Consider the following 24203-nt stretch of genomic DNA (forward strand, 5'->3'; position numbering starts at 1 on the left):
AACGAATCAACGTTCAGGAAGAAAAATATCCCGTTCAGATGTCGGTTTAAGCTTTGTAACAAAATGATTTTGACCACGCAACAATTTACAAAGGTTAATAATTATATAAAAAGCAGACTAAGCCTGAAAAATTTAATAAAATGGGAGCGATTTAATAATTCTCTTCTTTTACTGTTTTTATTCAATATTTAAATATTACATTCAAATTTGTTTTGTTTTTTAACTAAATGACATTTCCTGCCTTTTAAATTTTTTTGTATGGTATTATCAAAGACTTAAGATAACAATATATATACATAGATGTCTCATTAGTCTCCGTTTCTAAACGTGAGCCGTCCGCCATATTGGAACGGTCAAATCTGGTCCGTGACCACTTTAGAGCAAAGTTGACTGTACTGCGTCGGCTCGAACACCTAGTTATTAGTCTGCAATAGACATTATCAGATGATTTTTAACAGCATTTAGTTTATCATTAATGTGATAATTCTGCAAATGTATAATGCTTATTGAGTTAGGCTATATAAAACACAAATCAGCACATGGGTTACCCTAATTCATCTGGGATTTACAGCTCAGTGGTTTTTACTGCCATAGGCTGCACAAAGCTGCGAAATATTAGATAAAAAATTCATTAATTTCTTAGTGTGAGTGATGAACAGCATTATGTTAACCGGTCCAACATGGCTGACGCATCGAATTTGAATTTCAAATAATTTAATTTTTTGTTCCAGATTACATTCGTCTGAAAGCTGAGCGGTCTACTAAACTGGGAATGAACCAGTGACAGAACTATTTGATTCAAGACACTGGCTCAGAAGAAATCACGCCATGTGTAGTAGTGTGAAAACAATCAAAGAAAAAACACTAGCCACATTTGTTGTGAAGGATGTTATTGGCTTCATAAGTGGCGAAGTTAAAGACTTTGACACGAGGTGGAGTCACTTCAGGGCTTTTGCACCTGGAGGCTTATTCATGTCGGTGGAATTTGAGATTTTATGGAGTCGCTGAAAGTGAGAGAGAAGATATTTGAGGAAAGGTCATCCATCTTTGCCAGAATCTTGCCAGAAGCTAAAGACAAACCTCCAGCTGTCCGTTTATTGCCTGGGTTGACAAAGAGTCATCATCCAATTGACCTCTGGTCCCTCCTGTTTAAAACATTTATCTAGTATATCCCCCATATTGCTTCCATCTTCTTCCCAAAGAAATGCGATGTTTTTCAGGCTGGAAAGACAGCAAGCTAAAACAATCATATATTTAAATGATTAATGGTAAACGTTAGTGATCACTCAAAGAATATTGCAACATCTTCTGCCAAAAATATAGTGATTTGTTTAGATTTTTCCAATAACATATGAATGATTTCTTTGAATCTTTACATAGCATAAATAAACTGAATGAGATTGATCAACACTTCTGAACGGAAGCCTTTCATTCATTAGAAGCCAGTAAGTCTCCTTGAACCGATGAACTCAGTTCAGAATTGAGTAAAAACACAGCTGTCACGGGTTAGCATAGCAATAATCCAAACAAAGATGCCTGACAGACAGACGATGAAAAAACATTTAATAAACACCAGGAACTACACAGAGCGTAGCAGCAGCTAATGCTAACGCCGGTACGCAGGGAAGAACGGCTGTTTTTTATGAATGGATGTCAATGGAGAGGAGGCTTCACTACACTGAATAAGCCGCTTTTGTGAGGAAACACATCATTTAAGTAATCGACAGCCTGTTCGCTAATCTTCAACATGTTTTACGCTAAACAATACTTTTGTTGGGAACGATATAGATTTTACTATGATAAAAAGGTTATTTGTGACCCTGCGATTTCAGCAAGGTACTCACACTGAACGAGTGGATCGCATGCGATGTAAAGCCAAGCTAGCGTTTTATGTGCTCACACTATGGTCCGATCATGGAGCTGCGACTGCTTACACTATGCGTGTGAAATATGTGAAAAAAAAGAAAAAAAAAGGTTGCGCCAATTGAATGAATTACTCTTAGAAGCAGCTTTTGTTTCCTCCAGCCCAAGAGAAAACCACTTTCAAGAGCCTATAACCACTTTTTTTTTTTTTTTTTTGCCAAGATCACAGTTATTTATGCTATTTTGATAAATGTCGAGCATAAATATCTCAAATGGAACAGTTATAGATATTTCGATTCTCAACAGTTTTGCTTCAGATCCCATGTGTGCATCAAGCGGCGAAAGTACCAACAAGTTTATAATATTTGTAAGGTCACGTACGTCACACAACCTTGTTTCTTTGCCTAATTTTGACAATTAGTCATTTAAGAGAAGCTCTTTGCGATAGAAAGAAGACTGTAAATAGGTATTGCGCAAGGCCTGAGGAATTGTGTCATATTTCTTGCAGCTTTAGCAACGGATGTTTATCCATTTACTGCTGTGGGACGCTGAAATACGACTCCAGTCATCTGTCGCACACGCCATCTGTCGCCACTATCCCTTCACGATCCCTTCACAACAAACGTCATCTGTCGCCACTATCCCTTCACTATCCCTTCACTATTCCTCCACTATTCCCTCACTATTCCCTCACTATCCCTTCACTATCCCTTCACTATTCCCTCACTATTCCCTCACTATTCCCTCACTATTCCCTCACTATCCCTTCACTATTCCCTCACTATTCCCTCACTATTCCTCCACAACAAACGTCATCTGTCTCCACTTTCCCTTCACTATTCCTCCACTATCCCTTCACAAGAAATTCAACAAATTGAAACTGTAGCCTACATAGTCTGTGCAATTAAATAGTTTGAAATTGAATGTTAAAAGTTCATACTGATGTTCTGTAACTAATTTTAATATAAAGCATACACTGTCAGAATATAAAAAAGATGCATTTTATGGGTGCAACAGCCTATCACTGGCAGTCCCTTATGAAAATGAACATTACAGTGACCATAGTTCAACTAGGCCTATCATTTTTTGTAGATTTCCATGGTTACCACTACAAGTAAACATTTTAACCAAGTGTAAACAAAAAATATATTCTAATAAGTTCCAATTAAGGCGTATTGAATGTTAAAATGCCTTTCAAATATAATGTTAAGTGGGTATCATTACCCATTTTACTCTTGGTAATTCAATAATTTAAGAAATTATTATTTTTTTAAAGTTCAGTTTAGGTATCGCATCGGTATCAGCGATACTGGCCTTGAAAGTATCGGTATCGTATCGAAAACAAAATAAGTGGTATCGCCCATCCCTATTATAGAGTAGATAAAATACATTTTTGAAAACCTGACGACGCCCACTAGGGGAGGAGCCTGTTAAAATAATTTAGAGTACCGTTTCCATGGTAACGCAATGTCCAATTTCAAAACGGTTTTCACAGGATGATTTTTTTGAGTTCGTAAGCTTTCGAAAGATACCTAATTTATGATGATTACTAAAATATGTGAAATGAAAAAAAGGCGATAGCGTATTAACCATCAGTGCTGTAGACATTAACTGAACCCAAAGCTTAAAGGGATAGTTCATCCAAATATGAAAATTATGTCTTAATTTACTCACTCACAAGTTGTTCCAAACCTGTATGAATTTCTTTCCTCAGTTAAACACAACAGAAGATATTCTGAATAATAATAAAAGTCCCCATTGACTTCCATAGTAGTATAAAACAAATACTGTGGGGTCCATCGACTGTTTGGTTTCCTCCAGAAAGAAATTCATGCAGGTTTGGGAACTATTGAGGGTGAGTAAACAATGACAGATTATTAATGAAATATACAATTTCCAAAAAGTTTTTTTTTTTTTTTTTTTTTTTTTTTTTTTTTTACCATTTGTTTCTTATGCTCTAAGTCTAAACAATGTGATGACATGAACAAAAAAACCTTTCAAAAAAGTTATTTTTTTTTTTCTGGGTCTCAGGAGGAGAAATATTAATTTTTGGGTGAATTATCCCTTTAAAAAGAGTTGTTATTACATTCCTGCCAGCAAACACTTCTCAGATCTTCTCCAGACAGTTCATGCATTTAATTTTCTCATATTATTAAAAGAAAAAGAGCACATTGGTTTGTCAGGTTGCTCATCTAAGAGTTTGAGTTGCACAACGACCAACAGTCCGTGACTCGGCATCCAATAAGAAGCCCAACAGATCTTCCAAAAGCTGAAAGAAGGCTTTACTGTACGACTACATACAGCGCTCATTCATCTGATCTCAGAGCCGGCGACGCCAGCGATTACAACACAGCCCTACACACACATAGCCCTACACACACACACAGATCTAAACACACCACTCCACACACACAGCTCTACACACACACAGCTCTACACACATAGCCCTACACACACACAGATCTAAACACACCACTCCACACACACAGCTCTACACACACCACGGTTCTGTGGTTATAAATAGCTTTCTTTCTGCACTTTTAGCATCTTGTAAAAGCAAGGGGAGCTCGTTGACATATGCCGCGTGCCGAAAGCAAGAGTTTCCTCGGCTGAGGTGAAGTCCTCACACACATTCCTCTTAAACCGGTCTGTTCGTCCACACACTCATGAGTGTAACATAGATCTACACACTGAAGCAACTACTGAAGACACCTCGTGTTCTTATGAAGCTTTTATAATCTTTTTTTTTTTTTGTACTATAAACTCCCATAGATAGATTGCACTAGCATACATGTAGACATAAGTGTATTCAACATACACACCTTTCGTCAGCATCTGACCAATTAATACTAGCACTTACCTTTTATATTCTCTAAACTATTCTATTTGTTTTGTTTTTCTGATTAAAAAAAATAAAATAAAAACGTGCTACTGTGCTAAACTGAGACTTGTTACTGCACTTGTACTGTAGTCCTCTCGTTGTTCTGATTGCATCTATTGTTCTCCTCATTTGTAAATCGCTCTGGATTAATGCTAAATGATTAAATGTAAATGTAAGATCTGCCCACTAACATCGAAGCAACCTCGTGTTCTGCTGCCTCTGTTTACAAGCTTCTCAGACTCCCTGCTTTTATACTCTTTTTTTGTTTTTTTTGGTACCTATAAATTCCCACAGATCGCGCGCAGGATTTTAAAGAGGCTCAACAGGGTCTGTGAGGGGAACTGATTCTCCCTCGGGGGATTTACTCCAGCTTTGACACACAGTAAGTGGAGCTGGAGATGTCCTCAGAGACGGTGATGTCCGATCGGGATGCCAGGGTCCCTGCGGTGCTCGGGTTATACACACATGTGGAGGTGTTCCGGTCACCTGTCAGTGAAGCATTCTGGTGTTTTATTAGGGTTAAGCTACTGTGATATTTACAGAATCTCAACACTCGGAGAGTTTGGCATGGTAATATGACAATGTTGATATCTTTGGTCTTGGCGGAATGGTACAGGTCAAAAGTTAAATTACTATTTTTAATGTTTTTGAAAGAAGTTTCTTCTGCTCATCAAGCCTGCATTTATTTGATCAAAAATACAGATTTTTTTTTAAATATTGTGATATATTATTACAATTTAAAATAATTGGTTTTCAATTTATTATACTTAAAATTATCATTTATTTCTGTGATGCAAAGCTGAATTTTCAGGATCATTACTCCAGTCTATCACGTGATCCTTTAGAAATCATTCTAATATTCTGATTCATTATCAAACGTGGAAACAGTTCTGCTGCTTAATATTTTTTCATAACCTGTGATACTTTTATAGGCTACTGTGATGAATAAAAAGTAATAAAAAAAAAAAAAAAAGCAAATTTTAAAAAAAATATATATATTTTGTAACAGCGATATACACCACTGGTCAGTCATTTGGGGTCAGTAATTTTTTTTCTTTGTTTTTTTTTAAATGAATCAATACCTTTATTCAGCAAGGATGTGTTAAATTGATAAAAAGTGATAGTAAAGAAGATTTATATTATTAGAAAATATATATATTTTTTGAATAAATGCAGTTCTTTTTAACCTTTTATTCATCAAATATATTAGGCAGCAGAACTGTTTCCAACACTCATAATAAATCAGAATATTAGAATGATTTCTAAAGGATCATGTGATAGACTGGATGTCACATGTGACACTGAAGACTGGAGTAATGATGCTGACAATTCAGCTTTGCATCAAAGGAATAAATTATTATTTTAAAGTATATTCAAATAGAAAACTATTATTTTAAGTTGTAATAATATTTCACAATATTACTGTTTTTTTTTCTGTATTTTTGATCAAATAAACGCAGCCTTGATGAGCATTAGAGACTTCTTTCAAAAATATGAAAAAATCGTAATGTTTCCAAACTTTTGACCTGCACTGTAAATATATAAAAAATGTGTACAAAATATAAATGCTGGTGACCGATAGCGGAATGAGGGAGTGCTGGACACTTTTGACCCCAAAAACTGTTGATTTACTTCAAACAAACCTGAACATTTCTAAATATAGGCTATTTGGAGCAGAATCGGCTTGTTGCACCAAACATAAATGTATAAAGATGAATTTCATTGTTGCGTAGTCAACCATGGATGTTTAGAAAAGTGCTGTGTGAGTTTTTGTGCCATCTAGTGGATTAAAATCAAATCAAATAAAACAGAAATGTACAAAAAAAAAAAAAAAACCAGCAGAGATTTGGGATTGTTGGGATTGGGATCGTTTTGTTGTGCATACCTGGCAACCCTGAGGAGTGTGTGAAGGGATAAACACACACACACACACACACTCCTCTGATCTCCTGGAGCCTGTGTTTCAGTGACTGTAAGAAATGCACAAACACACTACGTTAAACGATCTTAATGCAAAAAAAATCTCATAAAATGCACACATGCAAACACGACTGTGACATCATACCGAGAGGGTTCGGCGTGTGGCATACAATTACATGAAAAAATGTTTTGTGTCTTAAAAATATTGTCACTGGCTGAAACTTTTTACACCATATTATAATAATGAATGTCATTCTCTGTTAACCGACTGTTATTATAAATATTCTGTGCCTGGATTGTATTTGGGCGTATGGACTTTTGTTTACATATTTCAGAAGATGAGCTCCATATCAAATGTCTTAGAAAGTTTTTCTTTGCCATATTTGCCTTTTGTCCACTTGAGGATATCAGGATATTTCTCTGTGAAGAGTCTTTGGACTAACATGTACTATAACTATCTCTTTAAGGTGTGCTTTTACTGTTTTTGTTTTGCTTTATTATTAAGATAATGGAAAGAATGCCTCATGGAATTTCAAAGCAGAAATGCTATGTCTGATACACACACACCTTTCCTCTGTTAACGATAAGATCTCTCTCTTCTGTCGTCTCTTCCCTGCTCTGACTTGCTGCAATGCTATCCGTTCAGTCTGAAGGAAAAATGATCATCTGATAATCTTAGATAAAATCACACTGAAGTTTTGCCAACAACTGGAATCCGGTGTCATCTCCAACGATTCACTCGGATATCTCGGATAGCCTTTCCTGCAGGCCAACGACTGGGATTTGACCGAATGAAAAGCACAGATTGGATAACGTGTAAAATCTCTGTCCAAATCCCCACAGAAAACAATATTACCACCATAGAAATGTGTCATATTTCTTAATCTAATATTTGGCTAAACACAGGGATAGAGCTAAACAGTAATATCTATCGGCTTGTATTGTTTCCCTGATTGGCGTTTGATTATTATATCAAGTGAGGGGAACTTTTACTTTGTGCAACATAATAAAAAAGAACCCATTATAATAACTGATTCTGCCTCTGGATGAAACTCTCAGGAACTTTATGTCTGGCACACGTCTATAATGGTTATCAAAACACTACAATAAAGATGAACCGCATGCCAGACGTCAGTCAAATATGACAACAAAAAGGTGTTTTTTAGGGTCCGTTGTGTCCAGACATGTTGAAGACACTGTCATAGAGTGTGTGTGAGTGTTAGATACGCGTTTGAGTGGAGCAAACCCTGCTTTTGAGGATCCCGGCGGGATGAAGAGAAGAGTCTTAAGTGGGATTACACCCATCAGGTAATATAGTTATTGATGATAAATGATTAATTTCGCAATCAATTGTTTCGGTTACGAAAATACATTAATGGTCGTTAAACGGCTTATATTATAAAGTGATTTTGTCTGATTTGTAATCAGGCATTAAAGCGATTACCCATAAAACGAGTTTTGAACCAATCGGATTGCTTGGGTTCTAAGATTGCAATGGGAGAAAGCGCAATATGGCGGAATAAGCCCCGCCTTCTAGATAAACGAGCCAATCGCTGACTAGTAAAGAAGCTAGTTAGAAGCTCCGGTTGTGATATAAACAGTCAAATTTAAGTCATAGTTGTGGTCAGACTTCATTGGTGATTTTCAAATATGAAATTTAATTGTAAGCTTGGTGAACAGCTTTGGAGAAGTTGATTGGAAGAGATAGGAGCTGTTGAAATGACTCGCCTTAAGAGACTTTGATCCCGAGCCAGAATCAGGATCTTAGGGAATAGAAATGACTTATCTGTTTTTTTGTCAAAAATAACACATGCTGAAGTGCCGCACATGTTTAGACCCTGTATCTAATCCAGAGAATGAGAGTTTGCTGCCTGAAGGATCTTATTTTACTGCATGGACATGTGGTTTAGTACAATAAGCCCATTGAGATTCATCCTTTTCTTTCAGTGCAAGCCAAAGTGAGTCAGATTCCTTCCTGAGGATGCATTAGCTTTCATGAGTAATGCAGTGGGAGAATTCTTCTCATTGTTCTTTTAAGCATGTGGAAAATTATACATTATGCCATCTGACTGCACTTGACAAAAGGATAAGATTTATTTATTTTGGAAATAAAACATTACCGCAGATGTAATGCAATACATGAGCGCAGCTGGAATCATGAAATGCAGGAAATACCCTGCATAAAACTTAATATCAAGGGGAATATTAGCCAAATATTATAAATGTTTCCAAGTGGACCATTAGCACATAGAGTATCTAAAACTGATAAGACCCTGAGGAACCTGCTTATTACTTCATGTTCTGGGGGGAATAAGTATTAAGGCAATCTATAACTGTAAAAAGAAATGCGTTACATACAAAGGGTTACTAAACCACATTCCCAGATCTCTTGCGTCTGGGAGGCAGTCCATTCAGCGGCGTTGTCCGATTCGTTTTAGTGAATCGGTTCGTTTAAATGAACGCGTTAAAAAGCGATTCACTGATTCGGTTGTAAGTCCTCGGCACTTAAAAGTGTTACTAAACGTTTACACGTGCTATTTAACGTGTTATTTTTTTGTCAAAAAACAACAACAACATCTTTTATTAACATACTAATCTGAACGTTTTTAGATTGTTTCACATCTATAGGCTAAATTTAAGTGTTTACTTGTACTGGTGATATAGACAAAAAAAATTATACTAAAATTCACATTAGTGGTCAACTGATGTGTTCCTTCCCAATTTCTAAATACAGTCTTGATTTTCATTCTCAACTATCCCTAGCGAGCCTGTGATTTGCGAATCGGTTCAACAGAATCATGAATCGATTCAAACGAATGATTCGTTCGCGAATCGGACCTCACTGTATGTCACTGAAGAGTAACTTAAGCGAAAGATGAGACAGTTCAGGTCTGTCTTTGAGGACAGATGGGTCGACAATGTCTTGACGCTTAGAAATTATGCTATACGACCCGTTTACATGGTTTTTGAAAATCGTGAAAATCTTGCTCGTTCAAATCGCGAACCTAATTTCCAAGCGCGCCTGTTATTCCTGATATCATGACATGCAGCGGTGTTATTTTGCGCTGTGAAAAGATTAAAGTAGTGGTATCATCTGTTCTGATATTCATTTTAACTAGTTTACAAATAGGAACGAATGGTTTTAGGTGCAATGCACGGACGAATGGGAAGAAGTGCGATTCTTCTGACGCTTTTGACTACTTTTAGCGGATTTATTAACTCAACATACGGAACATGGAAGAGCAGTTTTCATGCGAATCGCGTGAATACCGTGGAGAAACCTTCCTCTCAGCCTCACATCATCTTCATCATGGTTGATGACCAAGGGTTTCGAGACGTGGGATATCACGGGTCCGAGATAAAGACTCCAACACTGGACAGACTCGCTTCAGCCGGAGTGAAACTGGAGAATTACTATGTTCAGCCTCTGTGTAGCCCGTCCAGGAGCCAGCTGATGACCGGCAGGTGGGAGACATCAACATATTACACTTTATCTGTCAAACAAAGGGGGTTCGTTTAGTTTATTTGCACGATATGAACTATACAAGAAAAACAAGAAAATACAATCCATATAGGCTACTGTGCAGGGAGAGGCAGGAATCCCAAAAGCCTCCGCCTAAACAACAGCAACAACAAAAAAGGAATTAATAAAAATAATAGTATAAAGTAAGAATTGCGTTATATAAAGTTGCAATTTCGTGATATAAATTCAGAATTATAAAGTCGCAATTTCGTGTTAGTCAGAATTGCATTAAGAGTTGCGTGATATAAAGTCAGAGTTGTGTGATATAAAGTCAGAATTGCGTGATAAAGTCAGAATTACGTGTTATAAAGTCAGAATTGCGTGTTATAAAGTCAGAGTTGTGTGATATAAAGTCAGAGTTGCGTGATATAAAGTCAGAGTTGTGTGATATAAAGTCAGAATTGCGTGTTATAAAGTCAGAGTTGTGTGATATAAAGTCAGAATTGCGTGTTATAAAGTCAGAGTTGCGTGATATAAAGTCAGAATTGTGTGTTATAAAGTCAGAGTTGCGTGATATAAAGTCAGAGTTGTGATATAAAGTCACAAATGCGTGATAAAGTCAGAATTGCATGTTATAAAGTCAGAATTGCGTGATATAAAGTCAGAATTGCGTGATATAAAGTCAGAATTATGTGATATAAAGTCAGAGTTGCGTGATATAAAGTCAGAGTTGCGTGATATAAAGTCAGAATTTTGTGATATAAAGTCAGAGTTGCGTGATATAAAGTCAGAGTTGCGTGATATAAAGTCAGAGTTGTGTGATATAAAGTCAGAGTTGTGTGATATAAAGTCAGAGTTGCGTGATATAAAGTCAGAGTTGCGTGATATAAAGTCAGAATTGTGTGATATAAAGTCAGAGTTGCGTGATCTAAAGTCAGAGTTGCGTGATATAAAGTCAGAATTGCGTGATCTAAAGTCAGAATTGCGTGATATAAAGTCAGAGTTGCGTGATATAAAGTCAGAATTGCGTGATATAAAGTCAGAGTTGTGTGATATAAAGTCAGAGTTGTGTGATCTAAAGTCAGAGTTGCGTGATATAAAGTCAGAATTGCGTGATATAAAGTCAGAGTTGTGTGATATAAAGTCAGAGTTGTGTGATATAAAGTCAGAGTTGCGTGATATAAAGTCAGAGTTGTGTGATATAAAGTCAGAGTTGTGTGATATAAAGTCAGAGTTGCGTGATCTAAAGTCAGAGTTGCGTGATATAAAGTCAGAATTGCGTGATCTAAAGTCAGAATTGCGTGATATAAAGTCAGAGTTGCGTGATCTAAAGTCAGAGTTGTGTGATATATAGTCAGAGTTGTGTGATATAAAGTCAGAGTTGTGTGATCTAAAGTCAGAGTTGTGATATAAAGTCAGAGTTGTGATATAAAGTCACAAATGCGTGATAAAGTCAGAATTGCATGTTATAAAGTCAGAATTGCATGATATAAAGTCGCAATTGCATAATATAAATTCAGAGTTGTGTGATATAAAGTCAGAGTTGTGTGATATAGTCAGAGTTGCATGATATAAAGTCGCAATTGCATAATATAAATTCAGAGTTGTGTGATATAAAGTCAGAGTTGTGTGATATAAATTCAGAGTTGCGTGATATAAAGTCAGAGTTGCGTGATCTAAAGTCAGAATTGCGTGATATAAAGTCAAAGTCTCGTGATCTAAAGTCAGAATTGTGTGATATAAAGTCAGAGTTGTGTGATATAAAGTCAGAGTTGTGTGATCTAAAGTCAGAGTTGCGTGATATAAAGTCAGAATTGCGTGATATAAAGTCAGAATTGCGTGATATAAAGTCAGAATTGTGTGATATAAAGTCAGAGTTGTGATATAAAGTCACAAATGCGTGATAAAGTCACAAATGCGTGATAAAGTCAGAATTGCATGTTATAAAGTCAGAATTGCGTGATATAAAGTCAGAATCACGAGATATAAAGTCCAATTCTAAGTAAAAAATACTTTTTTCCTCAGATTTGCAAGTTTATCTCACGCAATTCTGACTTTATAACTCGCAAGTATGACTTTATATCACCCTATTCTGAGAACTGTGAGATGTAAACTTGCAATTGTGAGAATAAAACTCAGAAGTGTGAGATAAAAAGTCGCAATTACATTTTTGATTCTGTGGCGGAAACAAGCTTCCGTAAAATGTAGGTTCATGTTGAAAGTCATTTTCTATATGCGTGATCAAGTCACCTTTATTTCTATAGCGCTTTATACACTACAGATAGTTTCATAGCAGCTTTACAGTGATAACAGGAAAATAATGAGTCAAAGATGCAGACAAGTTGGTGTTTTAGTGTGCATGTGTTGAATGCCTGACTCCAGTGTTCCCACAGCGAAACATCTGGTCCACGCCTCGGGAAACAGGAAGGTTGCTAGGAATCTCTTTTGGCAATTTGCTTTGGAAGCAGTGAATGAATCAACTCCTCCCTCAGTCATTTACAATGAATGGCTTTCTGGCTGTCTGAGATGGGGATTTACTGGGGTAATATACTGTGTGTCAGATCACTTCACGGTGTGTGAGCGTGTTGTGTGGTTTGAGAAGACTGAGAACACTCAGGAACAGAGATTAGCATCACACACATCAAAGGATATCAGTCCGTTTTATTCTATAAGGAGCACAACGCCCTCGGCTTGGTCTTTAAAGGTGACTGACGTCGACTCAATGACACTCTTGTGGGAATGTTTTGTAACTACTTTTCAAATTGATTGTTGTAAATGAACATCTCAGAACTGCAGTGGGGTTTCAGAGCAGAATACGAGATGCATCAGTTTCACACCAGGACTTACTGCAGGCCGATCAGCCGTTTTAGGGAAACATAATAAGTGAATAGGGAAGAAATCATGAATATTTCTTGAATTTCTTGAATGTTGCCAAGTTATTACTCTCATTACATGTTGCCCAAAAAACACATTCATTTGCAAATTAGAGACAATGAAAAGAGACTGTATTTAATGGGAACAATTTTTTTGGCCATGTTTACACACATATTGTGTAAAGTAAAATACCACATCAAACTAGATTTGGTCATTTTCTGTGGCGAAAACTGACACTCAGTTGGCTCGGGTTTTCTAGGTTGGCATGGCTGGTTGCTATGGAGCATCGTTGCTAAGGCATTCTGGGTGGTTGCTAGGTGGTTGTTAAGATATTATGGGTTGTTGTTAGGGTATTACTATGCGGTTGCTAGGGTATCCTGGGTGGTTGCTAGAGTGTTGATAGGCAGTTGCTACAGTGTTCTAGGTGCAAATGGTTAGCAACACCTTTGCAACCACCCAAAACACCCTAGCAAACACATAACAACACCATAGCAACCACTCAGAACATCCTAGAAACCGCCTAGCAACACCCTAGAAACCACCCATAACACCCTTGCAACCACCTAGCAACACCCTAGCAAACAACCAGAACACCCTAGATGTTTGCTAGGGCATTACTAGGCGGTTGCTAGAGCATTTATAGGCTATTGCTAGGGTGTTCTGGGTAGTTGCTGTGGTGTTGCTAGGGCGTTGCTAGGCGGTTTCTTGGATGTTCTGAGTGGTTGCTATGGTGTTGTTAGGCGTTTGCTTGGGTGTTTTGGGTCGTTGCAATGGTGTTGCTAACTAGTTGCTAGGCAATTGCTAGGGTGTTTGTGTGGTTGCTATGGCGTTGTATGTGAATAATTTAAATTTAAACCATATTCTGCCACTTAGAAGTTATTATTGTGACAGATTCATAAAACAATCCATGCTGAAATGGTTAAAAAAGGTTAAAATGGAAATGGAACTTGTTAATGGTACTTAAAAATGAAATCTATCTACACTGACTAGTAAATGTGGACAGCTGTTATGTCATTTCTCATGATATAACCCCTTTAATATTTGCTGACAATATTATTTTAAATTAACACTGCACATGGAAATGGTTCAGCTGCTTTTAGTAGTTAAATTGTCTTAAATTGCCATTCTTTTCAGCCTGTGAATTGCTTAATCTTTAAAGAGCTCTTCAACAAAAAAAAGGGGGCTTCATCAAAAAGATTACATTACAGAGGCTTATCTTGGCAAATGCTTAGCCGTCTCATTGCCTTGGCTTTTGGCTTGCTTAGTTGGGGACATTTAATATTCAACAGTATTATTGATCTGCCTTACTTCAGGTGGACGATGACGCAGTTTTCTTCTAGAAACAAACTTTGTTGTATTATTTTCATGTTATCAATGTGAAGCTGCTTTGATACAATCTGTATTGTAAAAAGCGCTATATAAGTAAAGGTGACTTGACTAGACTCTTAAAGCTAAAACAGCAGTCTAAAATATGCTAAACGTAATGGAAAGAGACAGGCATTGGTAATGTTTTAGTTGAAACTCTTTCTGCTTCTCTGATGGATGATGCCTTTAGATCAGAAGTCCAAAAACATCACATCTGCCCATATAAGCATTATGTTCAGTTCTTCTTTTCAGCTTTTACCCTTTTAAGGTATTCACTACCATCTGATAAAAGTAATGAACTTCTTGTAATCTTCAGCGTCTGTCCAGCTGAAAAACCTGCCAAGCAAAGCAAATCAGATAATCACTAATTAAATGTTGGTTGCCACATTACCATGAATAGGACCCATTGGTTCCTTATCTTTGTACCTTATTTGACACACCTAATTCAGTTCTTGAGCACTCTACTAAAAAGTGGATGAGTTACTGAGAAAAACAGGTGGTTTAGATAAGGAAGGTATTCAAACTGTGCAGTTTTGTGGCGCTCCAGAACCAGCATTGGCAAACACTGCCATAATGAACAAGCCAAACTGTTAAGGGGAACAAAAAGGGGCTGAATGGCAAAAATTGTCAAAATTACAAATAAGCATAATAAAAGTATGATATTCCTTGTGCACTATATTAATTTATACAAGCCTTCTAAATCCATTCAATAGCTTTAAAGGCCCCCTGAAATAAAAATGTAAGTTTTTTAGCTTTTAGTATGAGTATGTTAGCCTTAAGGTTATGAATAAGCTGTTCCAGAGCAATTACAAATAGTGCATTTAGGAGATATAAACATTCAAAACTTACACTCTCTCACTTCCACTAAAATGGATCACGGATTTTTATGACATCACCGCTTCTCATCACATCTTCTGTCCAATCAAATGCTCTTTAGAATCTAAAGCTCCGCCCCCTCTGCTATAAACACCACCTGGCCAAAGCGAGCGTTGACTCGTCACGGAGCAATATGGGTTGGAGTGTGAGTTCGGTTGCTCAAAAGCTCGAGGTTTATTCCGTTGTCCAACTGTACGCTGGTTAAGAATGAAAGGGCTAGCTTTTATTCACTCCTCTACTATTGAATCCACCGTATCGCTTGGATTCGCTTCCATGGTGCTGTCAATCTGTGAGGTAAACTAAACGCTATTGGCTGTTTGAAAAGGGGGAGGAGCCATTCAATATGTCCCGCCTTAGCTTCCTGTTTCAGTGGAAATTACATCGTCCATCTTACAAATCTGCGCGTTCCAAAGCACTTCAGTGGGACTTTAAGTAACAGCAGAAGTAAAGTGTAAAGCCGGGTTCAGACTACACAATATTTTTGTCTGTTACGATAGCCAGATTATGCAATTCTTGTCATGTCGTGGACCAGTCATCAGTCAACGTCTTTAACGACGTGCGTGATGTGGTCGAGAAGGCTGAGCTAGCGATTGACCTGAGCGTAAACAAACTATGGCTACAGAATAGGGCTGTGCAGTTAGTTGAATTTCGATTTTGGCTCCCATCACCAAAATAGTACAATCGAGTAAAAATTATTATTTTGCCATGTTCTGTTTTGCAAGAACTCTGAAGCCCCTTCCTGAAGCCATAAACTCTCTCAGCTTGACTGTTCAAACTGATAAGACTTAAAAAGAAGTGAAAATTATCAACTTTAGTTACGATGCAATGCTGGCCCGATTGTGCAAGTGATAATTCCGTCATGTCCCGACTCCCAACAGTGGACATGTTCCTGGAGCAAGAACAGGACAGTATGGGATGTCAATCCTCCAAAGAGAGTGCATTTACACACCATAATATGAGAACTGAACTGAGCTGGACCATGACATCACTGTTGTCTCCAGAGTAACTATATATATATAAATTAACTAAATTAATAACTTTTTTACAACAATAATGAACCATCACTGAACTTACTTAAGCTAGACTGTGACGCTATTTTCTTCTAGATCTGACAACAAACTTGGTTGCATTATTTTCCTCTTATCTCTGTAAAGCTCCTTTGAAACACTCTGTATGGTAAAAAGCTCTATATAAATAAAGGTGACTTGCCTTGATAAACGATTGATTCTTGCGTCTTGACGCCCATTATCGTTTACGAATCACCTCTACACCCTACGTCGTCAAACGGATCGTGCCAAAATTGTGTAGTCTGAACCCAGCATGAGTAACATCTGCCCTAGCTCTCATTGGGGTGTTCATGAGAATTCATGAGAGAAAGTGCCAACGTCCTATTTATCAACAAATTGTTCTTTTGAGTCAGATCCTGTCAACAAGTTAATCTAGTTAACTAAACGTTCTCGAGTTGAACTCACTGACTCACGAATGAGTAAATGATGAGCGAATCGTCACTTTCGGATGAACTAATGATTTAAAGATGAATTTGAAGGGTCTCAAATCTTGTCTGTTGTCAGACCGAAAGGGCCTTGAGATGGTTAGTTTCTGGGTTACTGAAAAGAGAAGGGGTGTAATGAATGGCTGGTCTAGTGGGAACGAGGGAGTGTGTTTTAATGCTCTGTGGTCTGACTGTGATTAGCTGTAGAGAGGAGTATGTTCCACTTATTGAAAGCAGATGTGGGAGGGATGTTGGAGCGAACAGAAGAACATGGGTCAGCAAGTCTTCCAGCACAGGCTGGTTGGGGATTCGTGTTTCCTAGTGGTTTGGTGACCAAAAAAACATGTCTTGTGGGACATTTGGTTGTGTTAAGAAGTGTTTTAGTTTAATATTAGTTATAAGCTACAATATTTGGAAATAAGTTTGATTTTATTTGATTCAAAGAAAGTATAGTGATATACACTCATTTGTCAAGGATAACGCAATAAAGTTAAAAACTTGTTTTCCATTGCGGTCCTTGATGAAGAAAGTACCAATGTCCTATTTATCAACAAATTGTTCTTTGTCAGATCCTGTCAATAAGTTGATCCAGTTCTTTAAACGTTCTTGAGTTGAACTCACTGACACCGGTTGTTGCATGAAAGAAAGACCATCTAAATGTGTTTGGAAGAACATGAGAATGAGTAAATGATGAGAGAATCGTCAGTTTTGGGTGAACTAATGCTTTAAAGATATATTTGAAGGGAGTTACAGAATGAAGCTGTGGTTGGAACTGTGGTGGTGCATAAGTCCTGATGTCTCGAGGGGACGCAGGTTTGAATTTGGCCTAATGCCATGTCCCGATCCCATTTACTTGATCTGCCATATGGACTATGTGCACAAGCGTCGCGACGAACTTCCGCTATTGTCAGAAGTTGGCATATCAGTTTCCGGTTTACGGCCGCTTCATCGGCATCCGCTATAAACAAACAAGATGAGTGCTGCTGTTGTACGAAATAAAGAGATATAATGTGCGTGACACATCTAAGTTTCTAAGAACTGTAGGTGGATCTAACGGCCGTTTCACACTCCGTGTGCCGTGTGTGTGTGTGTGCGGTGCAGGAGCAGCACGCGCTATATGCTTCACATTATGCGTTTGCAGTGAATAACTGATTCACGGCAGTACCACAAACACTTACTATTTTTATTTAAAATCCAGAAGTTACGCTGCAACTTTTATTTAAAACAAAGTTTTGTCAGCATTGCGATTCTCTTTGTACACATATACACTCTTTAATGGATGCATGCACATTTAAGCACAATTTAAACAACGTTACGTGGTGCTATTATTCCATGCATGGGGAGAGTGGGGTGATTTGTGCCAGGGGGGAAGTAGTTCCACCCTTGTTTCTGGAAAACCGTAAAAGAAATTGGTCATATGACCACATCATTTTGAAAAGCAATCACTTTTACTCGTCCTCCAAAGAAGGGAGACTCATGGCATGAGAGTTAAGCATATTTTAGTGCAAAAAACAGTTTTTTCCCTTTCAAAGTAAAATTTCTATGATTAAGGTTTTTTGATTGTAGTGTCTGAAAAATTATAGACAAGTTTGAAAACTTTTCACACATGTTTTAGTGCTTTAGTAGGCTACACAATGAGTCTATACAGTTAGCATGATATTAGCTCTTAACTGCTGGATCATGCCAGTTTTTCAAACTTTTGGGTCCGGGGTGATTTGTGCCAAAGGGTCTGGGTTAAGTTGTGCCAGATCCAGACCACCTAGACCTACATACTCACAGGGGATAAACTTGAGAAGTGAGGAGATAGTCATGCCTCATCATTGTTTGACTTAGGCCTGCCTGTTATTTGTTTAATTTAGCTAACACTGATTTCAGTTTTGAGTTTGCACTATGTTATTAAAGAGAAGTTTTATTCCGTTTTTAAGTGGCCTATGTCACAATAGTATGTTTAGAAATTAGCCTAGTCACTTTATTCTTATATGTTACATAATTGACAGACAGCGCTATGTCAACAGGCATCTATTGCCAAAGCCTTTTTGCCTGAAATGATTCACAAATATCATATATTGTGTTGCTATGGTGCTCTAAATGGTTGCTAGGGCGTAGCTTGATAGCTTCACAATGATCCTGAGAGACTGATTGGTCGTCTGAGTAAAATGAGCCCGCCCCCTTGTCTCTATGACACTGTGATCCAGAGTTATGTTCAATACAAAATCCCTATGCTATTGACCATAGTAGGAAAAACGCATGCTATGGTATTCCGGGGTGACAATATCTAAATGAACCTTAAATTAGTCATTTTGTATTGAATTTGTCTTGCTTTCATATAGCATTACAGTTCATAACATTAAAATGTTCTGTTTTACTTCAGAAATCACTGGCACAATTTACCCCCAATGTATTCCCCCAAAGGCACAACTTCCCCCGCACCAGGGGCAAATTGTGCCATGAGACCACTTTTTTTTCAAGAGCTATATTTCTGAAACAATTTATTTCAGATCCAAAGTTATTGTTCTCAGGGATGCACCACATCCTGAAATATATGTACATCCTTAAGTTGAAGGCATTACTGCCATGGCCTCACTTTAAAGTCACTTTGAGTAAAAACTGGCACAACTCACCCCACTCTCCCCCTACTTATTAAGTTGCTCAAGCAAGTGGCCAAATATTTAACTGTAAATTGACAAAAACAGCCGACTCTCATGCCTTTTCTTTTCCATTTAAATATTAATAAAATAAATCTTGCATGTCACAAATAACTTGTTTTCCACCTCCACGAATGAGACGAGTGTTGTTCATTATGTCGCCTTGTTGAAGTAAATTGTAGTTTACCTTGCTTTACCCCGGTCTTCTAAAAGTAAAAAGATGACTGTGAAAAATAATAGTAGGCCTAATTAAATGCATTTATGGTGAGATTTCTACATTTTATTTAATTAAACCCATTCATGGTAAAATTACTACATTTTCAGGTCAATCTTTGTTCATTTTGACCACGAAACATGCGCTGTCACTTTAATTCAGCGTTTGCGGCACAGCAAAAATAGACTCGGTGCGGAAATAACGATATCTGCACTTCTGTATGCTGTATATTTGCCGAACCTGGAACGGATCGACGGACTGCAACCGCGTGCAGTGTGAAAGCTCTAACCTGTTAGCATGGGTACATATAAGGAGCATTGCTGTGTGCCACTTTGCTCTGCTTAAAGTCGCTAACAGCCATTTGAGCTTCAATTTCGCTCACAAAACCTTGCATTCTATTACGAGCGAACACATGCATGTGTGTATTTATATACAAAATAATTATACACAGTACACACACATATATTATGTAAACACAAATTCTGGATGCGATTAACTGCTGCACAGCCCTAATTGAAATATAGATTTAGAAAATTTTTGTGACGACCCTTAACCGTCTAGTATGAATTAAAGCCCATTTTCACCACATAAAAAACATCAATAAAAATATGACATAAAAAGACGATATTATGATATAGTAATCCACAATTATGAGATGAAAAGTCAAAACTTTGACTTGCATATTCATAATAATGCAGCTGAAATTGACATACTAAGCAGAAATCATGACATTAAGTCATAACTATGACATTAAAAGCCGAAATTATGACATACGACAATTTACTTCAACAAGGCAACATAATGAACAACACACGTCTCATTCGTGGAGGTGGAAAAACAAGTTCTTTGTGACATGCAAGATTTATTTTAATAAAATGTATGGAAAAGAAAAGGCATGAGAGTCGGCTGTTTTTGTCAATTTACAGTTAAATATTTGGCCACTTGCTTGAGCAACTTAATAAGTAATGCATGGAATAATAGCACCACATAACGTTGTTTAAATTGTGCTTAAATGTGCATGCGTCCATTAAAGAGTGTATATGTGTACAACGAGAATCGCAATGCTGACAAAACTTTTTTTAAATAAAAGTTGCAGCGTAACTTTAAATAAAAATAGTAAGTGTTTGTGGTACTGCCGTGAATCAGTTATTCACTGCAAACGCATCATAATGTGAAGCATATAGCGCGTGCTGCTCCTGCACCGCACACACACACACACGGCACACGGAGTGTGGAACGGCCGTTAGATCCACCTACAGTTCTTAGAAACTTAGATGTGTCACGCACATTATATCTCTTTATTTCGTACAACAGCAGCACTCATCTTGTTTGTTTACAGCGGATGCCGATGAAGCGGCCGTAAACCGGGAACTGATATGCCAACTTCTGACAATAGCGGAAGTTCGTCGCGACGCTTGTGCACATAGCCTATAGCATTACAAGATTACAACATCACAAGCACACTAGCTGAGTTTACATGGACATCTTTTGTTTCAATCAGAATGAATGAATTTCCCTTCCTGAGTCCAAAACGTAGGGCCCTATTTTAACGATCTAAGCGAATGGTCTAAAGCGCACGGCGCAAGTGCACTTAGTGCGTGTCCAAATCCACTTTTACTAGTTTAACGACGGGAAATGTGGTCTAAAAGGGTCGTCTCTATTCTCTTAACAAGTAATTGGTGTGTTTTGAGCGTAACATGCCAATCAAAGTCTCATCTCCCATTCCCTTTAAAAGCTCGCACCATGGTGAATTCGCTATTTGCATGGCGGAATCAGCAAGCGGAAAGACTGACTTAATATTCCTTTTATTTTTTATATTTGGCTATTCGTGTCTCTGTGTGTGTGTAATAAGCAAAGTGTAAAGCCGCCTTTCCACTGCACACGACATTCGCATTCGATTGTCGCATTTCACCCCCTGGTGTTGAAATTGGTCGTGAACCCTCGGCTATTCACATTGGTAAAATGAATGATTTTAATGAATGTAATGCATGCATGAATATATCCACACAAAACAAATGACCCTCAATACATCTAAAATAAAAAAATAGTCGATTTTATAGAGCTAATCAATATAAATATTGATTTAATAATGATAAAAAACAAATTTCAGCCATGGTTATTAATAACCCCCATTTTGCAGGAATATCGTTTAAGTTAAAGTATTAAAATTTTGATAATTCTAGCTTTGCGCTCATAGTTTTGATTAGAATACACATCCGGTCGACCGGTCGCATCCGGTCTAGTCGTAGAAGTTCAGATATTTCAACGCATCCGAAGCTCAAATCGGATCCGAAATTTTCGCATACGCATATGATTGTGGACACGTTGTGGACCTGCCTATAGGCTCATATTATTAACGCGCTCTTTAAATAACGAAAGAAATATTTGTTTGATTTAGATTTAGCAGTCTATTTCAGTTGCTCAAAACTGCAACGCGCCAACAATGCGCCTGAACACACCTCGTTTTCAGATCAGCTCGCTCATGGACGCACAAATGGGCGCAAATGCCTTTGCTATTTAAACAACGTGAAAATGATAATTGCGTCTGGCTGAAACTAGCAAAAAACACTTGCGTCGCGCCTGGCGCCGGATGTATGATAGGTCCTTTAGAGTAAACCAGTGTATCAAATGTCTGTTTTATTCAGTCGCTTGTCATGTTTGTTACTAATTTAGTGCTTTTTTATGTCCTAGATATCAAATCCACACTGGCCTCCAGCATTCCATCATCCGACCCACTCAGCCGAATTGCCTCCCTTTGGAGAACATCACCCTTCCGCAGAAACTGAAGAATGCTGGGTACTCTACTCATATGGTGGGAAAGTGGCACCTTGGGTTTTATAAGCGAGGTTGTATGCCTACACAGCGTGGCTTTGACACCTTCTTTGGCTCTTTGTTGGGTACCGGCGACTACTACAGCCATTACAAATGTGACAGCCCAGGAATGTGTGGGTATGATCTTCACGAGGGGGAAGAAGCTGCCTGGGAGCAGGACCATGGCATCTACTCCACCATTATGTATACTCAAAAGGCTGTGAAAATCCTTGAATCTCACAATCCTAATCGGCCAATCTTCCTCTACTTGGCGTACCAGGCAGTACACTCTCCCTTACAGGTTCCTGCTCGCTACCTCGAACGCTACAAGTCAATCCCAAACTTACATCGTCGTAAATACGCTGCAATGGTCAGCTGTTTGGATGAGGCCGTACGCAATCTAACTCTTGCTCTCAAGCAGTATGGATATTATGACAACATGGTTATGGTGTACTCCTCAGATAATGGAGGCCAACCAATGGCAGGAGGCAGCAATTGGCCACTAAGAGGCAGTAAAGGGACTTACTGGGAGGGAGGTATACGGGCGGTAGGGTTCGTACATAGTCCTTTACTGGTCAAAAAGGGCACTAGAAGCAGGGCTCTCATTCATATTACTGATTGGTACCCAACACTGGTGATGCTTGGTGAAGGTACGCTAGATGAGAACCAGAGTCTTGATGGCTATGATGTCTGGGAAGCCATCAGTGAGGGACGTCCTTCACCTCGACAGGATATTCTCCACAACATAGACCCCATCTACACCAAAGCCAAGAATGGCTCCTGGAAAGCAGGCTATGGGATCTGGAACACGGCCATCCGGGCGGCTCTCCGTGTCGGTGACTGGAAGCTTCTTACTGGTGTGCCAGGATATAGTGACTGGATCCCACCACAGACTTTCTCCACCCTTCTGTTGGCCAATCGTTGGCACAATGAGCGTGTGAGCTGGGATCGAAGCAAGTCTATATGGCTCTTCAACATTACAGCTGATCCATATGAACGAGTGGATCTTTCCCGACGATACCCACATGTGGTGAAGAAGATGCTATTCAGGCTGCTACGGTACAACAAGACAGCGGTGCCGTGCCGCTACCCTCCCAAAGATTATCGCTCCAATCCTCAGTATAATGGGGGGGTCTGGGGTCCCTGGTACACAGATGATGATGAAGATGAGGATGATAACCTTCTCTTATATGATTTAGAACAGATGAAGAGTCGGAAGAAAGGAAAACGGAGAGGGAAATTCAAAAGAAAGACCTGAGGCCTATAGAATTGTTGGCTCCCATTTGGACATTCTTGGTACCGTTATGAACTCAGGGATGTGGTCTTTAACTTCCAGAAGTAATGTATAGATTTACCTCCAATTTCATGATCAAATGTCTGTTTTTCATACTTTATTTTCTATCCCAGTTCAATGTGCAGAGAACTATGGAGTGTAAACACTGTGGGACTTTCAAAGCTTTGCTCTTCTTTGTAAAGTCTGAAATGTCAAAGTTTGGCTCAAGAAGTTTTGGGTCAGGACAAGCAGCGGCAGACTGGAAGAGTGGAAGAAAAGCATTGTTTTCGCAACTCCGTTTGGTGCCTCTAAAGCAGGGCTATCCAGTTAGCTTCATTCGAGGGCCAGGGGTGGGCTGGTGGGTTTAGCTTATTTATTGAAAAATTATTTATTATTTATTGAAACATAATAGTATCAATAAATAAGCTAAAGTAAACCTAAAACAAAAGTATTTTGTATTTACTTGGAAATGTGGTACCCAACAGTATGCAGATTTATAAGACCATAATAAATAACTCATTTAAAG

The 24203-nt window shown here is 38.2% G+C and overlaps 1 protein-coding gene across 2 annotated transcripts; it reads left to right on the forward strand.

The window, feature by feature from the left end:
* The first annotated feature begins 9550 nt into the window (after positions 1-9550).
* On the forward strand, positions 9551-23928 carry arsj (arylsulfatase family, member J). 2 transcript variants are annotated; one of them, XM_084405230.1, is made up of 2 exons: positions 9551-10174; positions 22267-23928. In XM_084405230.1, the coding sequence occupies exons 1-2, from the start codon at positions 9801-9803 to the stop codon at positions 23660-23662; spliced, it is 1770 nt and encodes a 589-aa protein (XP_084261356.1). In that variant the 5' UTR covers positions 9551-9800; the 3' UTR covers positions 23663-23928. The 2 variants fall into 2 exon arrangements, with proteins under 2 accessions (XP_084261356.1, XP_084261355.1); XM_084405229.1 differs by having other exon boundaries at positions 9551-10129; positions 22285-23928.
* The last annotated feature ends 275 nt before the right edge of the window (positions 23929-24203 follow it).

The sequence above is a fragment of the Rutilus rutilus genome (assembly GCF_951802725.1).
Source record: "Rutilus rutilus genome assembly, chromosome: 3".
Lineage (NCBI taxonomy): Eukaryota > Metazoa > Chordata > Actinopteri > Cypriniformes > Leuciscidae > Rutilus > Rutilus rutilus.

Coding starts and splice junctions, on each gene's coding strand:
- arsj (XM_084405230.1), top strand. CDS start 9,801: ATGGTTTTAGGTGCAATGCACGGACGAATGGGAAGAAGTGCGATTCTT. Junction 10,175..22,266: donor TTATCTGTCAAACAAAGGGG/GTTCGTTTAGTT, acceptor TTACTAATTTAG/TGCTTTTTTATGTCCTAGAT.